The sequence below is a fragment of the Manis pentadactyla genome, chromosome 15, assembly GCF_030020395.1.
Source record: "Manis pentadactyla isolate mManPen7 chromosome 15, mManPen7.hap1, whole genome shotgun sequence".
Lineage (NCBI taxonomy): Eukaryota > Metazoa > Chordata > Mammalia > Pholidota > Manidae > Manis > Manis pentadactyla.
Window position 1 is genome coordinate 10,666,880 of NC_080033.1, and position 13,960 is coordinate 10,680,839.

Consider the following 13,960-nt stretch of genomic DNA (forward strand, 5'->3'; position numbering starts at 1 on the left):
GCCGTGTGGTGAGGACTTACTTTGATACTAGGTTCTAGGGGTCTAGGGAAACAGCTCTTCTTCCTCAGCGCCAAAAACGCAACCCTCAAACCCTCTTTTCAACCTGCCCCTCTTCCACGCCGTCCCAAAGCATGCCAAGAGCCTGTAGAGACACCAGTTACCCTCTTAGCCCTGAGAGAGACGGGCCACCGTTTCCGGGAGGGGCAGGCCTCTGCGCTGAGACCACCATTGTCGGCCCTTTGGACTAGCCTGGCCCTACGGGCACCCCCAGCTTCTGGGTTGGGGCGGCACTGTTTCTCCTGGGGCGCAACAAGTGACCCCTCTTCTCGTGGATAAAGCTTGCGTGCCCTCCCTCCTGAAGGGCAGGGCTTTTGGGCCTAGATGAGGAGCAGGGCCTGAGCCCCGTGGAGCTGGAGCCTGCCCCCCAGGGGCACCAGCGCGTGCGTCAGAGGAGCGGCGGGAGCGCGGGCAGCCGGCACCCTCCCAGCCTGCGCCCCCAGCTAGGCCTCCAGCCAGCCCGACCTTAAGGGACTTCTGGTGGACCCCATGATCTCTCCCAGGCTCCGCCTTCCTGAGAACACAACCCTCAAGGCCGTCAGGCCTGGCTGGACTGGGACTCCCCTTGGCGGGCCGCCTGGTAGCGGAGCAAGGGTCTGCCTGCCCGCGGATGGCCCACCTGGAGAGCTCAAGAATGCTCACGCCCCAATTCCCGGGCCTAGTGGGGATGGAACTTCACGAAGGTAAGGGTCCACATTCAGCATTGTGTCGCTGCTGCCCACAGCAGTGTCTGCCACAGAGCTGTGCTCAGAGAGTTTGGGGACAGGTGGATGAATACCGTCGGGAGGGCAGCTTCGCTGGTTCCCGGCCCCTTGCCCACAGCCCTTCCACACTTGTGTTTGATATCCCCCAGATCCTCCGTGGAGAGGCAGCCTGCTGCAGGGGAAGATGCCAGACCCTGCCTCCCCTCCTGGCTTTGCTACTTGCTAACTAGCCTGCGTCCTGCAGGATCCTTTTCATCTCTGCCTCAGCGTCCTCATCTATCAGGTGGGGGCTGCTGATCTTTGTCAGGCAGGACTGTTGAGAGAACACCTGTGCCAACCGACTTGCTGGCAGTTCTTAGTCTCGACTAAGACTGAGTGAATGGCTGTCCCTGGGAGGTTCCCGTTCCTCCAGGCTTAAACTCACCTGTGTCCCGGTAGGGTCTCTGATTTGGGCTGCTGTTTTTTTCCCCGTGTGCTGATGGCCCACCATATTCTGACACCACTTCATAGCCAGGTTTCTCCTTGGAGACCAACTTCATTCCTGGGGCTACTGTTCTACCCGTCATGGCTGGCGAATGTGCCTCTAATGGAGACCCCAAATCTGATTCTAAGTCAGAATCTGAGGCCGGGTGCTCTAAGGATAGGTCGTGCAGTTTTGATAGAAATCCCCTCTCAGCCAAATATCCTTGCTGGGGTTTGGCTTCCTGGGCTGAAGAGGTTTTCTGGGCAGCAGGGTCTGAGTGTTTCAGTCTCTCTTGAGATGTAGAGTCAGTCTGGGCAGGTGGTCTATTTTCGGGTCCAGGTCTAGGCTGGGCTGGAGGTGTTGATCCAGCTTCTTGTTGAGCTACAGGTGGCTCTACTGGGCCAGGTCCCCACTGAGCTACATCTCTCTCTCTCAATTCTGGTTCCTGTTGTGTTTTAGATTCACTGCCTGGCACAGGTCCCTGCTGTGATGCAGCTTCTTGTTGAGTGAAGGAGACCTGGTAGATGGGAGGTGATTGCTGTGGTGCAGGTTCCTGTGAGGCAAGAAGTTCCTGCTGCAAAGCAGATTTTCGTTGGGCTCTAGGTTCTTGCTGGGATCCAGCTTCATGTTGGGCAACGGGCTCCTGCTGAGGGAGGGGCCTTTGCTGTAAAACAGGCTCCTGTTGGGTATTGGGTCCCTGCTGAGTCTTAGCTGCTGTCTGGGCTGTGGGTGTCTGTCCTGGCTCAGGCTCTGGCTGGGTGATAGGTGTCTGGTGTAGCTCAGGTTCCCAGTCAGGCCCAGATACTGACTCAGAACCTGCCTCCACTGTTATTTGCCTCATGAGAGAAGTTGATCTCCGAGGCTTCATTCTTCTGGACCCCACCCACTGGCCTCCTTTGTTATAGATCCTTCATTGATTCCTCATAATGAAGGTTCCAGTTTGGGTTCCACTCCTCATTATAGCATCCCTGGTCTTCCTTTTTAAGTCAGTTGTAAGTGGGCCCACCACTGCTGACCCCCTACTCCTGTGCCAAGAGATGCACTTCTGTGCCCCCTGCTGTGGGAGGAGGGATTAGGAACAGGAGGAGGCTGTGTGCCCATCACTCTCTTACCAGACGGGAGGGGCTTGCCCTCTTATGTCATAAACAGGACTGTGCTCCACTCACCACTCAGTTAAAATGTTTTTTCTCATAAAAGAATCCCAATTTAGTCTTGTTTCATCTGGGATTATAGAAGCTAGATTCTGGATAAGTGTTCCTTTTTTTCCCTCCCCATCTAGTGTTTGAGGAAAAGGGTTATATGGGGAGGCAGCCTTTATACTGTTGAAATAATCTTTTCCTCTTCATTCATTCTTTCAAATGGTTGTCAGTTTAATTTCCTTATATTATTGCTTTGGTCATTTCATTTCCATGTTTAAAAAAATGACATCATCCCATTTTTACAGTTTGAATCCCTTTTCATTGGCTTTTGAGATTTTTCATACCATCTCTCTAGCCCTGAAATACAGTTGTGCATATACGTCTTTTGTACTAGATTGGAAATTCACAGTATATTGACCATTGATGATGATGATGATTATAAATAAATACTAAAGGTGTACTATATCCTGGGAAACTGCTAGTTGTTTTTTTTCAACCTATATTATCTTTAATATGACCATGTCTGGTTCATTCCTGCTTTCCTTGCCCGACCTAGCTCATACCTCAGAAGGGTTTGCTGAATGACTTAAAGAATAAAAAGTTGGGAGTGGAGAGAGACAGTGAGAGTCGTGGTGGGAGAAGGGTGTGTAGAATTTGGATAGAATTTGGAATGAACAGGGTAAAGTGTGTCATTTGGATCGAATATGAGTTACCAGACCCCATTTGAAAGAAATGATTTTTACCTATTACTTTTAAAAACAATTATTGACTTCGGATTGCTGCTTGCCTGATTGTATTTAAGATCAGTTGGGAACGGCCAGGAAATGGGTTTCCTGGTTCTCAGGTAATTAAGCTTAAGCCTGGGTGAAGGGAAGGCATAAGCAAAGACACAAAAGAAGAAGGCACAGAGGGAGGAATAATCTTGGGTAAAATGTTTTTGAGAAGCTGGAGTGGGAACTGGGAGGGAGAGCTTGAGGTGGGAGGGGAGCATCCTCTAGGTGTGCTCACTGCCTTCTTGACTGCGAATGTTTCATTGGGGGTGTAGCTCTCAAGGCTTCTATATAGGCAGAGCAAAGCTTGCTAGCTGACATCGTTTGAGAAATTGCTGGCAGGCTCTGGAGTGCTTGTTTGGCTTCCTGTGGTACCTTTGGTGCCCTAGGTTGAAGACAAGGGGAGAGACTAGTGTTAGAAGCATTTTTAAAATTTGATTTTTATGAGAGTTTTTAAAATTATAAAAGTAAGACTCATTCAGTGGAAAAAATTAAAATAAAAAATATATCCAATGAAAAGTAAAAGGATGTCCCCCACCCCAGCTTCACTCCCCATTCCCCAGAGTAACTGCTATTAATAGTTTGCTACATAGTCTTTTGTATCTTTTTGTATGTAAACTTAATAGTTTCCTTTAAAAACAATGCTTTGCACCTTTAACATAAATCTTTTATTATTGCAAAATACTATACATCTATAGATGTCCATAAAAACTTGTATGTACAGTTCAGTAAATAGTTATAAAGCAGATATACATGAAACTGCAGCCCAGGCCTAGAAATAGAATATTGCCAGCAATCCCTTCATCTTATAATTACTTTTCTACCTCTCTCCCTCATAGAGGTAATCCTTTTATGATAAACATTTACTTTCTTTTCTTTATTTTACCACTTACTTATATATTCCTAAACTATTTATTTATTTTTATTACGGTATCATTGATATACAGACTTATGCTAAGGTTTCACATGAGCAACATTGTGGTTACTACATTCGCCCTATTATCAAGTCCCTACCACACACGCCATTACAGTCACTCTCCATCAGCATAGTAAGATGCTATAGAGTCACTACTTGTCTTCTCTGTGCTATATACTTCCTTCCCTGTGCCCCCACTATATTATGTGTGCTAATCTTAATAACCCTTAATCCCCTTATCCCTCTCTTCCCACCCACCCTCCCCTAGTTTATTTTTGTCTTTTTTGAATTTTATGTATATGAAATCATACTATAGCTATTTTCTCAAGTCTTGTTTTTTTTACTCAATGTTATGTTTGTAAGATCCATTTACATTATGTGTTTGATCATTTTTACTGATATATAATATATGAGTTTATTCATTTATTTATTAATTATTTATTCACCGTTTATTCATTGGTCAGTTTTCAGTTTGGGGTTGTTATGAGCTACTATGAAATTCTTGTACATGTCTCCTGGTTTATATAAGCATGCATTCCTTTTGCATATCTACCTGAGAGTGGAGTTGCTTGGTTACAGAGCTTAAACTTTAGTAGATAACTGCCAGCACTTTTCCAAAGTGATTTACCAAGTTATACTCCCAATAGCAGGATGTGAGAGTTTCTCTGTCCTACTCTTTGCCAATACTTGATATTGTCAGACTTGAACATTTTGCCAGACTGATGATGTATAGTGATATCTGCTTGGTTTTAATTGTCATCTTCCCAATTACTAGTTAAGGCTGAGTGCCATTTCATATGTTTGTTAGCTATTTAGATTTCCTTGTCTCTGAGAGTGCCTATTCATGTCTTTTGTCTATTTGTTGTATTGCCTATTTCCTTTAATTGACCTTTATATATTCTGAACATTAATCCTTTGTCATTTTTATATGTTGCAGATATCTCCTACTTTTATATTGCCATTTTATTCTTTGGATGACTGGAATTTCTTAATTTCAATTAAGTCAGATTTATTAATCTTTCCTTTTATGGCTTATACTTTATATATCTTGTTTAAGAAATCATTTCCTACCCCAAGGTTATGAGTGTATTCTCTTAAATTACCTTATAAATTTGTCTTTTGAATTTAGATCTTTAATTCACCTGACATTTATTTTTGTGGAGAGTGAAACAGTGGTCTCTGCATCTTTTTTTTCACTTAATATATTGTGGATATCTTTCTGGTCAACACATAATGATTTACCTCATTATTTTTGACCACTGCAGCATTGCCCCATTTGCTTTTGGTGAACATTTTAAATTTCCATTTGTCAGTACAAATACTTCTGTAATTAATATTCTTGTGCACATATCATTGAGTTTCTGTGCTAGTGTTCTATGCTAGAGATTTCTTCAAGTGAAATTACTGGATCTGAAGATACACACATTTAAATGTTTAACAGGTACTACCAAATTGTATTTTACTTCCATCAACAGTGGTAAGGATCTTTATTTATCCCATTCTTGAATTTAGCATTTACCAATTTATTTTTTAGATGATATTTGAAGGCTGCTAGACTAGAAAGGAATCAAATTCTGTTTCACACTGACACTGGTGTCATCCTCAGAGATCAATGACCAGGTCTACAATTGCCCCATGTCCCTCTCTTTTAAGCAATAGGGATATAAAATCTAAGAATTTCTAGTATTAGGAGAATTGCATTCTGCTTTTTTTCTTCTTCCTGATTCCCTATAAGTTGACACTGAGTAGAAAGGGCTGAGATGTGTTTATCGTGGTGTTTATTTCGCCTTTCTTGTGTGTTCCCAACTTCTGCTTCATCCCTACTTGATTTTACAAAGTGACTCTAGTTTAAGGAAGATCATTATTTTGAAACTTACTGGTTTTCTTCATGTTGCTTTTGAAATGATCACAGGGACACTTCTTCTTTGGCAACCCAGGCACTGTCATGAGCTTTCTTTTAGGGGCTCTCAGGAACCAATCTGAAATAACAGCGTTGCTACTTAGATGGCAGGGTTAATATGTTTGAGAGTAGGGAGTAAGGCAGGGCTTTACTTGCCATCTTCCTTGCTTCCTACTTCCTTTTTCATTCTGCAGTGGATATATTCACTTATGTGAGCACCAGGACTTCTAAGTTATTTTGCCTGACCTGTATTGGCAAGAATTTCACGGTAGGTTTGGAGGAGGCATCAGGATATCATTAGGGAGACCAAAAAATGAAGAATAAGACCTAGGTGTCTGCCTTTTAGTGGCTGCTTCACCTGGGGCAAGCCGTTTTGGCTCTCTGATTTCTGTCTTACCTGTGAGTAAAATAAGGTTGAGAATAAGATCCCGGAAGCTTTTGGAAGGCAGTCTTGGTTCTTAGGGAAAAAGGTAAGGAGAAGGGAGAATCCAGAGACGCAGCCAGTTCTCCCCCTGACCTTGGAGGAGTCTAGGTCTTGCCTGAGACTCAGGAAGAAGACAAGTGTTGGTGCTGCATGTAGTGAACTAGTGGAGGGGGAGTGGGTGGGGTTGGCTAGGAAACATCTGCCATAGTCTCAGGGGGAACTCAGGGAGAGAGTTGGGATTGTGATAGTGCATTGCTGTTGTTGATACTGAGTTACTGACCTTTGCATTCACATTCTTGGCCATCTTCCTGGAGCCACCTCCCAGAAACCTGGCGTTGGTCCCTATGGCCTCTGGCCACCGCTGTCAGAAGGAAACAGATATTACTTCCAGGCATTGGAAAGAGAAGAGGCTAACAGAAATGGTCCCCCAGTATTGTGCTCCCTAGGTCAACACAGTTCCATTTCTCTTCCTTTTTTACTCAGGGATGTAGGGTACTTCGAGAGAGGAGTATTTTAAATGGATAAGGAATTGAGATTTAAAATCTGGTGTAGCTGGAGGTAGGTGGAGAAAGAAAGGCTTTTGGATGGAAGAGAGGACAGAAAGTGGGGATTAATTAAGACTTTACAACACTCCTCCTCCACTTCCAAAATATACATTAAAATCCTCATGACTTAAGAAATGAGAGCAAGGAGCAGATAATTTCATAAATCGGGCAGGATCTTTATGTGACTTTCAAGTTTGCTGTATTTGAATCCATAATCCTAGTTCAACCATAAAGGATGGTATTTACCTTTGTTCCACTAGAACAAATCTGTTCCTCTTTTGGCCTCTATTCAACTTTGTCTTATCACCTGAGGCTGTCTTTTTTTCATTTTGTGATACCTAAAATATTTTCATGATAATCAAGGATGATGATTTATAGGCTTGAGATCTTGGAGCTAGAACTGGGCCCAGAAGATGCTTCCTCTCTATAGTAGTTTCTGATATTTCTTCTCAGAATTAATTATGCCTTCACATGGTTCCCCATAGGATTTAAATGCAGCTCTATTACTGTACAGTTATAGTTTGTTGTTCGAAATTTTTTGCAGACTGAATTGTGCCTCCCCAAAATTTGTGTTGAAGCCTTAACCTCCAGTACCTTAGAATGACTGTTTTTGGAGATAGGGCCTTTAAAGAGGTGACTGAGTTAAAATGAAGCTGTTATGGCAGGCCCTAATCCAATGTGACTGCAGTCCTTAGAAGAGAAGAGATTTGGACACCCAAAGAGACACCAGGGATGTATGTGCACAGAGGAGGGACCATGTGAGGCAAGAAGGAAGCCATCTGCAAGCCAAGAGAGAGGCCTCAGAAGAAAACAAACTTACTGACATCTTGATCTTGGACTTTCAGCCTCCAGAACTATGAGAACAAATTTCTGTTGCTTAAACCATCCAGTCTGTGGTATTTTGTTACAGCACCCCTAGCAGACTGAAAATATTTTTCCCGCACTAGATTCTGAACAAATAGCTCAGAAGGCATTCCGCTAAGTTGTTCTTGATACATGGTAGGCATTTGGCAAATGTTTGTTCAATAAGCTGACAGACAAGTCGCTTAGAGAGGGCCCTTAGAGATCATTTAGTTCAATCCAGGTCTCCTGTTTCCCGGACTGGTGCCCTTTCTGCCACACAGATGGAGGGTGTTGCATCATTTCCCCAAGCGCTAGTTTCCAAATGTTCTCATGTACTGTTTTGAGTACTGTTAAAGTAATCAAACAATCGATACATAGCCCCTGCCATCTAAACTTTTCTCATATTTCACTCTCACCTGACCTCTACTCCGAGTTCCAGAGAAGACCACAGAATATGAGAGCCAGAAGGAATCTTGGAGATTATTTAATTGAATCTTTTCATTGGGAAGTTTATTTCATTATAAATGTAATGTAACTGTATTAGAGAAAACTTGGAAAGTACAAAGAAATCTTACTCTTCCCAGCTGTGGGTATTTTGGTGTGTTTCCTGCTTGTTATTTCTTTATATAGTGATAATATATTTCTTTTTGTTTGTTTTGTTAGCATGTGGCTACATCGTCTTCATAACAGACATTTTTTCTTTATTGAAGTTGTAGTTTATCTACAGTATTATATTGGTGTCAGGTGTGCAACATAGTGATTTGACAATTATCTTCATTACTAAATGCTCACCACTGAAAGTGTAGTTACCATCTGTCAACATATAACACATTTTTAATGACTGCATAACACTCCCAACAAGTATATATGCTTCAAATTATTTATTATTCTATTGCTGAATATTTAGATTGTTTTATTTTTGGATATTGATAAATTTCTTTGTGCTTGTAACTGTTTTCCAAATGTCAGATTACTGTTCTGGGCAAGATTTCCCAAATTACTGGGGTCAAAAGTTAAGAACAGTTTTATGTTTCTTGATATCACTACCAAATTGCTTTTAAAAGAGTTGTACCAATTAACTAAATAACTATCTCCTTTTTTTTATTTGGCAGATGAGGAAACTGAAGCCCAGAGAGCAAATGAAATGCCAAAGGTAATGGTGACATATCTGAAGCTGAAACCCAGGGCCAAAATTTCTAGTCTGTTTTTTTTTAAGCAGTGTTTATAACCTTAATTTCATGATGTAACTTAAAATGAAGCTGCACATTACTATCGTATTGTTTCTCCTAAACTTTAGACATTTATGGACCACCTTTATGACTTTTGCTATAGCTTGTACTACCTCTACTATTATTTACTTCATGCTTTTTCTGTAAACAAGTTTTATTTACAAAACAGCCTCAATTCTATACAATGTTATCTGTGAGATTATGGGTTTGATACATGCTTAGATTTTTTTCTACCATGGATTAAAATAAACATAGCTATTAAAATAAGAGCAAATTTATGTTCTATACCTAAAATCAATTTTGGAAAATACTGGTACAGTGGAATAACACTTGGACTCAATACTTGCTTTGTCACTTAATTATGTAGCCTTGAACAAGTGACTTAGCTTCTTTGGTCTTTGGTTCTCTGATTTGTAAAATGAGGATAGTAGTATCCACCTTGCAGAATTAAGCGTAAATGAGCTACTGTGGGTGCCCAGTGCCCAAGTAGGTGTTCAGTGCATGGTAGCTGTTATTGTGGCTGTTACTGCGACTTCTAGTCTAGTTATTTCCCAGAGTGTCTATGCTGAATGCTAGGCTTGTGGCTTTGTGCTGACTTGTATGTGTAAAAACGTTACTTCCACTTGTTAGGACTGTGATATATCTATCATTATTTTGACTTCCCGGTCCTACATATCAGGTCTGTGGTTCTGGACAAGTTGCTTAACTTCTCTCTGTGCCTCATTTACCTAATTTGTAAAATGGGGCTAAAAATAGTACTCTAGTATGTGCATGCATACATCTCTTTCTTAACTCTGTCCACCAGGGGGCCTAGAAGCACTAGTAACAATGGGCAATCCCAGTGGGCATGGTTTGTAAATACCATTCTCCCGTGAAAGGATTTAGGGCTCTTTGGAGAAATGGCTGCTTTCAGGGCTGGGGCAGAAATGTGAGCCTGGAACATCTTTTGGAGTCAGAAAGTCAGGAACTGCTAACAAAAAAATGGTATGTCAAAAAGACACAGAAGCCCATTTTGAAGGAGCTCTCAATGGCCAATTTGGTGGCAATATGAACAACATAATAAATAATGATAGTAAAAGATTATAATCCACAAATATCCATGAGTCTTTACTTATATAAATAAATAATTGAATAACAAATAAACGGGAGAGAAGCAATGGCTCTTTCTTATAGTAGAATCCCAATTAATAAATAGAGAAGGAATGATGGAAATAGAAAATCACCATTTGCTAACACCATAGTAATACTTGCTGTAGGCAAGAATCATCAATGGATTTTAAAAATTAATGGACAAAGGTGTGATGAGAAGAAACAGGCTATTTGTGTAGTCTCAAGGTATCTCTCTACAAGATACTAATTAATTATAATGGTAAAAATAGTAACTTTACAGTAGTGAAACCTGGCAGACACCATCTTAACTGAGTATTTGGAATGAACATCTCACAACCAGTAGTGAGAGTATTGCTATCATGGGCCTTCTGATGTGATACACTGAGAAAGCACACATTATTTTATGGTATTCTTGCCAAAAATGCATAATCTGAATTTAATCATGAGGAAATATCAGCGCAAACTGAGGGACACTCTACAAAACAACTGACCAATACTCTTGAAAAGTGTCCAAGTCATGAAAGACAAAGAAGGCTGAGAAATTGCCCTAGAATGGAGGAGACCGAGAAGGCATGATAACTATTCAGCATAAGATCCTGGATTGCAGTCTGGACCAAAGGACATTAATGTGATGATTTGCAAAATTTGAAAATTTGTACATTAGTTAATAGTATTGTAGCAGTGCTAATTTCCTGGTTTTGGCAATCATATTATGGTTATGTAAGGTGTTACTTGAAAAGAACTGGATGAAGGATATATTGGAACTCTGATTGCTTTTATAACATTTTTAAGTCTGAGATGAAAAATTAATTAAAACATACATTATATTAATTAAAACTCACATTAGATTGTGAGTACACAATGAGGTAATATACGTAAAGTGCTTCAAACAGTGCCTTATGTAAGATTGCTTTAATGCATGTCAGCTCTTATAATAAGTAATTTTATAATTAATAAGCAATATTGCAAGTAATGAGTAATCTATTATAAGTATTTTATTTCCTAACATTCTCATATTATTCCCCCTCTCTCCTGTGAAAAGCATATTAAGCATGTGTGTGGTTATTTTAAGAGATAAAGTATGATCAGATTTTATTTTGAGGATTTTGTGGGGGAATGGAGTGAGGGTATCATTTCCTCTAGCCAGACTTGAATGCTTGGCTGGGAAACAAGAATTGAGCCTGGCCACTCCTACCCGATGTGGTTTGTAGTAGCGCCACCTGGCGACACAGTAAGCTTTTTCCTATTCATTGCCCTTGTGCTTTTAGGAGGTCCTTTGGAAATTTTACTCAGGCCATGTTTTGGACCCTTACTAAGTACACATTATAGATCATTTAATATTCACAACAGTTCTGTGTGCTAAGTGGTAGTTTATTCATTTTAAGATGCTAAAACTGAGGCTCCAAAAAAGTTAAGCAACTTATTCAGAGTTGCCAGGATTTGGATCTAGGTTCCCCTGACTTAAAGGCCGAGTCTAAAGGTCTAGATAAGTCTAAATGTGTAGCCATATTTGACAACTATTGATAGATATCAGTGGTTCTAAACTGGGGAGCGATTTCCCCCTCTAGGGACATTTGGTCAGGTCAGGAGATATTTCTGGCTATGGTAACCAGAGGTGGGGTTGGAGAGGCTCCTGTTGGCATCTAATGGGTAGAGGCCACACGGATGCTGCTGCACATCTTAGAGCGCACAGAACAGCACCCTGCAGCAGAAAATTATCCAGCCCCAAATGTCAATAGAGCTATCAAACCCAGATGTAGAACTTAAAAACCCGAGAATTTATACTTTCACTCAGCAAATGTTTACTGAGTACTGTTCTGGATAGTGTGAGGCATATGGAAACAATATACCAGATTGTGCCACCAAGTCGGTTATAGTCTGGAAGGGCTTGGGGTGGAAGGAAGTAGGAGGGCATACCAACACCTTTTGTCTAAGGCAGAATATGTAAGTGCAAAGAGAGAGAGTCAAGTTAGGGCTAAGCATGCACATAGGAGGGAGAGCTCACATCTGGTTGTGGGAGGAATCAAGGGAGGCTTTGGGGAGGAGGTGGTTTTGAGCTTTCTCGTACAGGAAAGTTCAGGGAACAGCCAACAGTTCAGTTTAGGTAGACCCCAACTTGTGTTAGTGAGTGGAAGTGGTGGGCTGGATAGGCAGGTCTTGATTAGAGCTTTGAATCCAGGCTGAGGACTCTAGCCTTGGTGTGTGTCATAGTCATGGAAAAGCCTTCCCTTCCATAAGGGTGGTCTCGGCCCTAGGGCTATGGGGCCCATCAGCTTCCAGAGAGCTCTCTTTCTACAAAGGGAGGGGAAGTTTGACATTGGGATGAAGTAGGGTGAACTTCTCCTGATTGTAAGGACTGAGTTGAGGCTAAATATGTAACAAAGCTATTTCACATCAAAGTAGCCCTTGGGGAAATGGTTCTCTCAAGTAGCAACATATACAGGAATGAGCTCACTTCTGCTTAGGGCTAGACAACTTGAGTTATAGTGAAAACTGGAGCCAATTTGGAACCCCTAACCAAAGGTCTGCTTCCCAAAAGGTAAGCCATTAAAACAGAGCTTGCTATGGCTAAAGCTTCAACTAAGGACACTAGTTTAGTGGTATGATTTTTCTAGTTTGTTACTTTACCACCAAATAGCGTTAAAAATAATTGATGGCTTGTCGGGTGCACTATAAAGAATATAAGCAAGGGCTTCCTTATCTTTTATGACTGTACAATTGCCTTCAACACCTTTACACTGATGCTACCAAGGTGGGCTTTGGGGAAATTCATTACTCCTCTGGAAAAGGAATTGGGAGATAAGGTAGGGAAGCAAATCTTTGTTGAGCCAGTATTTTATTTTTTTGCTAGCTACAGTTTCAGATACTTTCATATACATTCTCATTTAACTTGCAAAATACTCTTTGGATGTAAGGACAATTTCCTACTTTTTGTAAATGAAGAAGCGAGACTGAAATAGGCTAACTTGACCCAAATCCCTGTAGCTAAAAGAGGCTACATTTTAATGCATGTTTTTGCAACATTTTCTTTTCTCTTTTGCCATATTTCCTCCCACCTTTATAGAAAATTAATCTTATTTACCTGGATTTGGGTTGCTGGAGACCACAGACATCAGCATTAGTGGCAGAAATAGAAGGAGGGAAGAGATAAGAACTTTCATTGTGACTACTGGTGCTGCTGTAAATTTCCTGAAGAGTGTGGAAGGTCCTGTTAGCGGCTCCCAACTTCTTGGGATGGATCAGGCTGTGGTACTTGGCTTGGAGGTGTGCGCTTTAATCCCAAGCCAGTGTTCCCATCAAAGGACAAGAACAGCTAAGTGACACTGGCCTTGTTAGGTAACAGGTTGGATCATATGATTTATGGGAATCTGGGAGGTAAAACTGGCCAAACAAAAGAAATGAAGCATTCTTGAGAACATAAGAAGGTGACTGATAACTTGGCAGCTGGTACTCATTCCCTCCCCTCCAACTTCCTGCCTCCTCACTGTGTTATGATTTCTTCCCCAAGTCTTTTTGCTTGTTTGAATTTCCTTATACCTCTCAGTGACACTTTCTAGTTAATATCTGGCAGGGAAGTGCCTGCTAAGGGTTTTCAGAAGAAGGGATGTTTCCCTTATGTCTTCCCCGCTCCCATCCTTGGCACAATATCAGCAATAGTAGTTTTAGTGCTTGGGAAGAATTGCCCTCACTGTGCTTACAATTTCCTCCAATTCCGTGGCCACATAAGTCAGGTTAGAAGCAGAGAGGACCAAGGAGGAGAGACTGTTCTCTCTTGTCCAAACACTGCCCCTGGAGCACGCCTCCTTGTTCTTCAGGAAGGTGACTGTGGCTTATTGCTCCAGCCTATGGGTTGGTGGAAG

At 41.5% G+C, this 13,960-nt stretch overlaps 2 protein-coding genes across 2 annotated transcripts; both read right to left on the reverse strand.

Moving 5' to 3' along the window:
- Positions 1-955: 955 nt before the first annotated feature.
- On the reverse strand, positions 956-2,065 carry LOC130681120 (hormone-sensitive lipase-like). The gene has a single exon (XM_057493350.1). It carries the CDS (start codon positions 2,063-2,065, stop codon positions 1,127-1,129), a length of 939 nt encoding a protein of 312 aa, XP_057349333.1. The 3' UTR covers positions 956-1,126.
- A 1,074-nt stretch (positions 2,066-3,139) lies between these two features.
- CXCL17 (C-X-C motif chemokine ligand 17) lies at positions 3,140-13,447 on the reverse strand. The gene is made up of 4 exons (XM_036896470.2): positions 13,183-13,447; positions 6,654-6,734; positions 5,927-6,028; positions 3,140-3,518 (listed from the first exon to the last, which is right to left on the reverse strand). Exons 1-4 carry the CDS (start codon positions 13,259-13,261, stop codon positions 3,421-3,423), a joined length of 360 nt encoding a protein of 119 aa, XP_036752365.1. The 5' UTR covers positions 13,262-13,447; the 3' UTR covers positions 3,140-3,420.
- Between the last annotated feature and the right edge of the window lie 513 nt (positions 13,448-13,960).

Excerpts from the sequence above, each read along its gene's own strand:
- LOC130681120 (XM_057493350.1), bottom strand. The coding sequence starts at position 2,065 with ATGAGGCAAATAACAGTGGAGGCAGGTTCTGAGTCAGTATCTGGGCCT.
- CXCL17 (XM_036896470.2), bottom strand. The coding sequence starts at position 13,261 with ATGAAAGTTCTTATCTCTTCCCTCCTTCTATTTCTGCCACTAATGCTG. Across the intron at positions 6,735-13,182 it reads CTCCAGCAACCCAAATCCAG|CGGTGGCCAGAGGCCATAGG; the intron begins GTAAATAAGATT and ends TCCTTCTGACAG. Across the intron at positions 3,519-5,926 it reads AAGCAACATGAAGAAAACCA|GGCACCAAAGGTACCACAGG; the intron begins GTAAGTTTCAAA and ends TCTTCAACCTAG.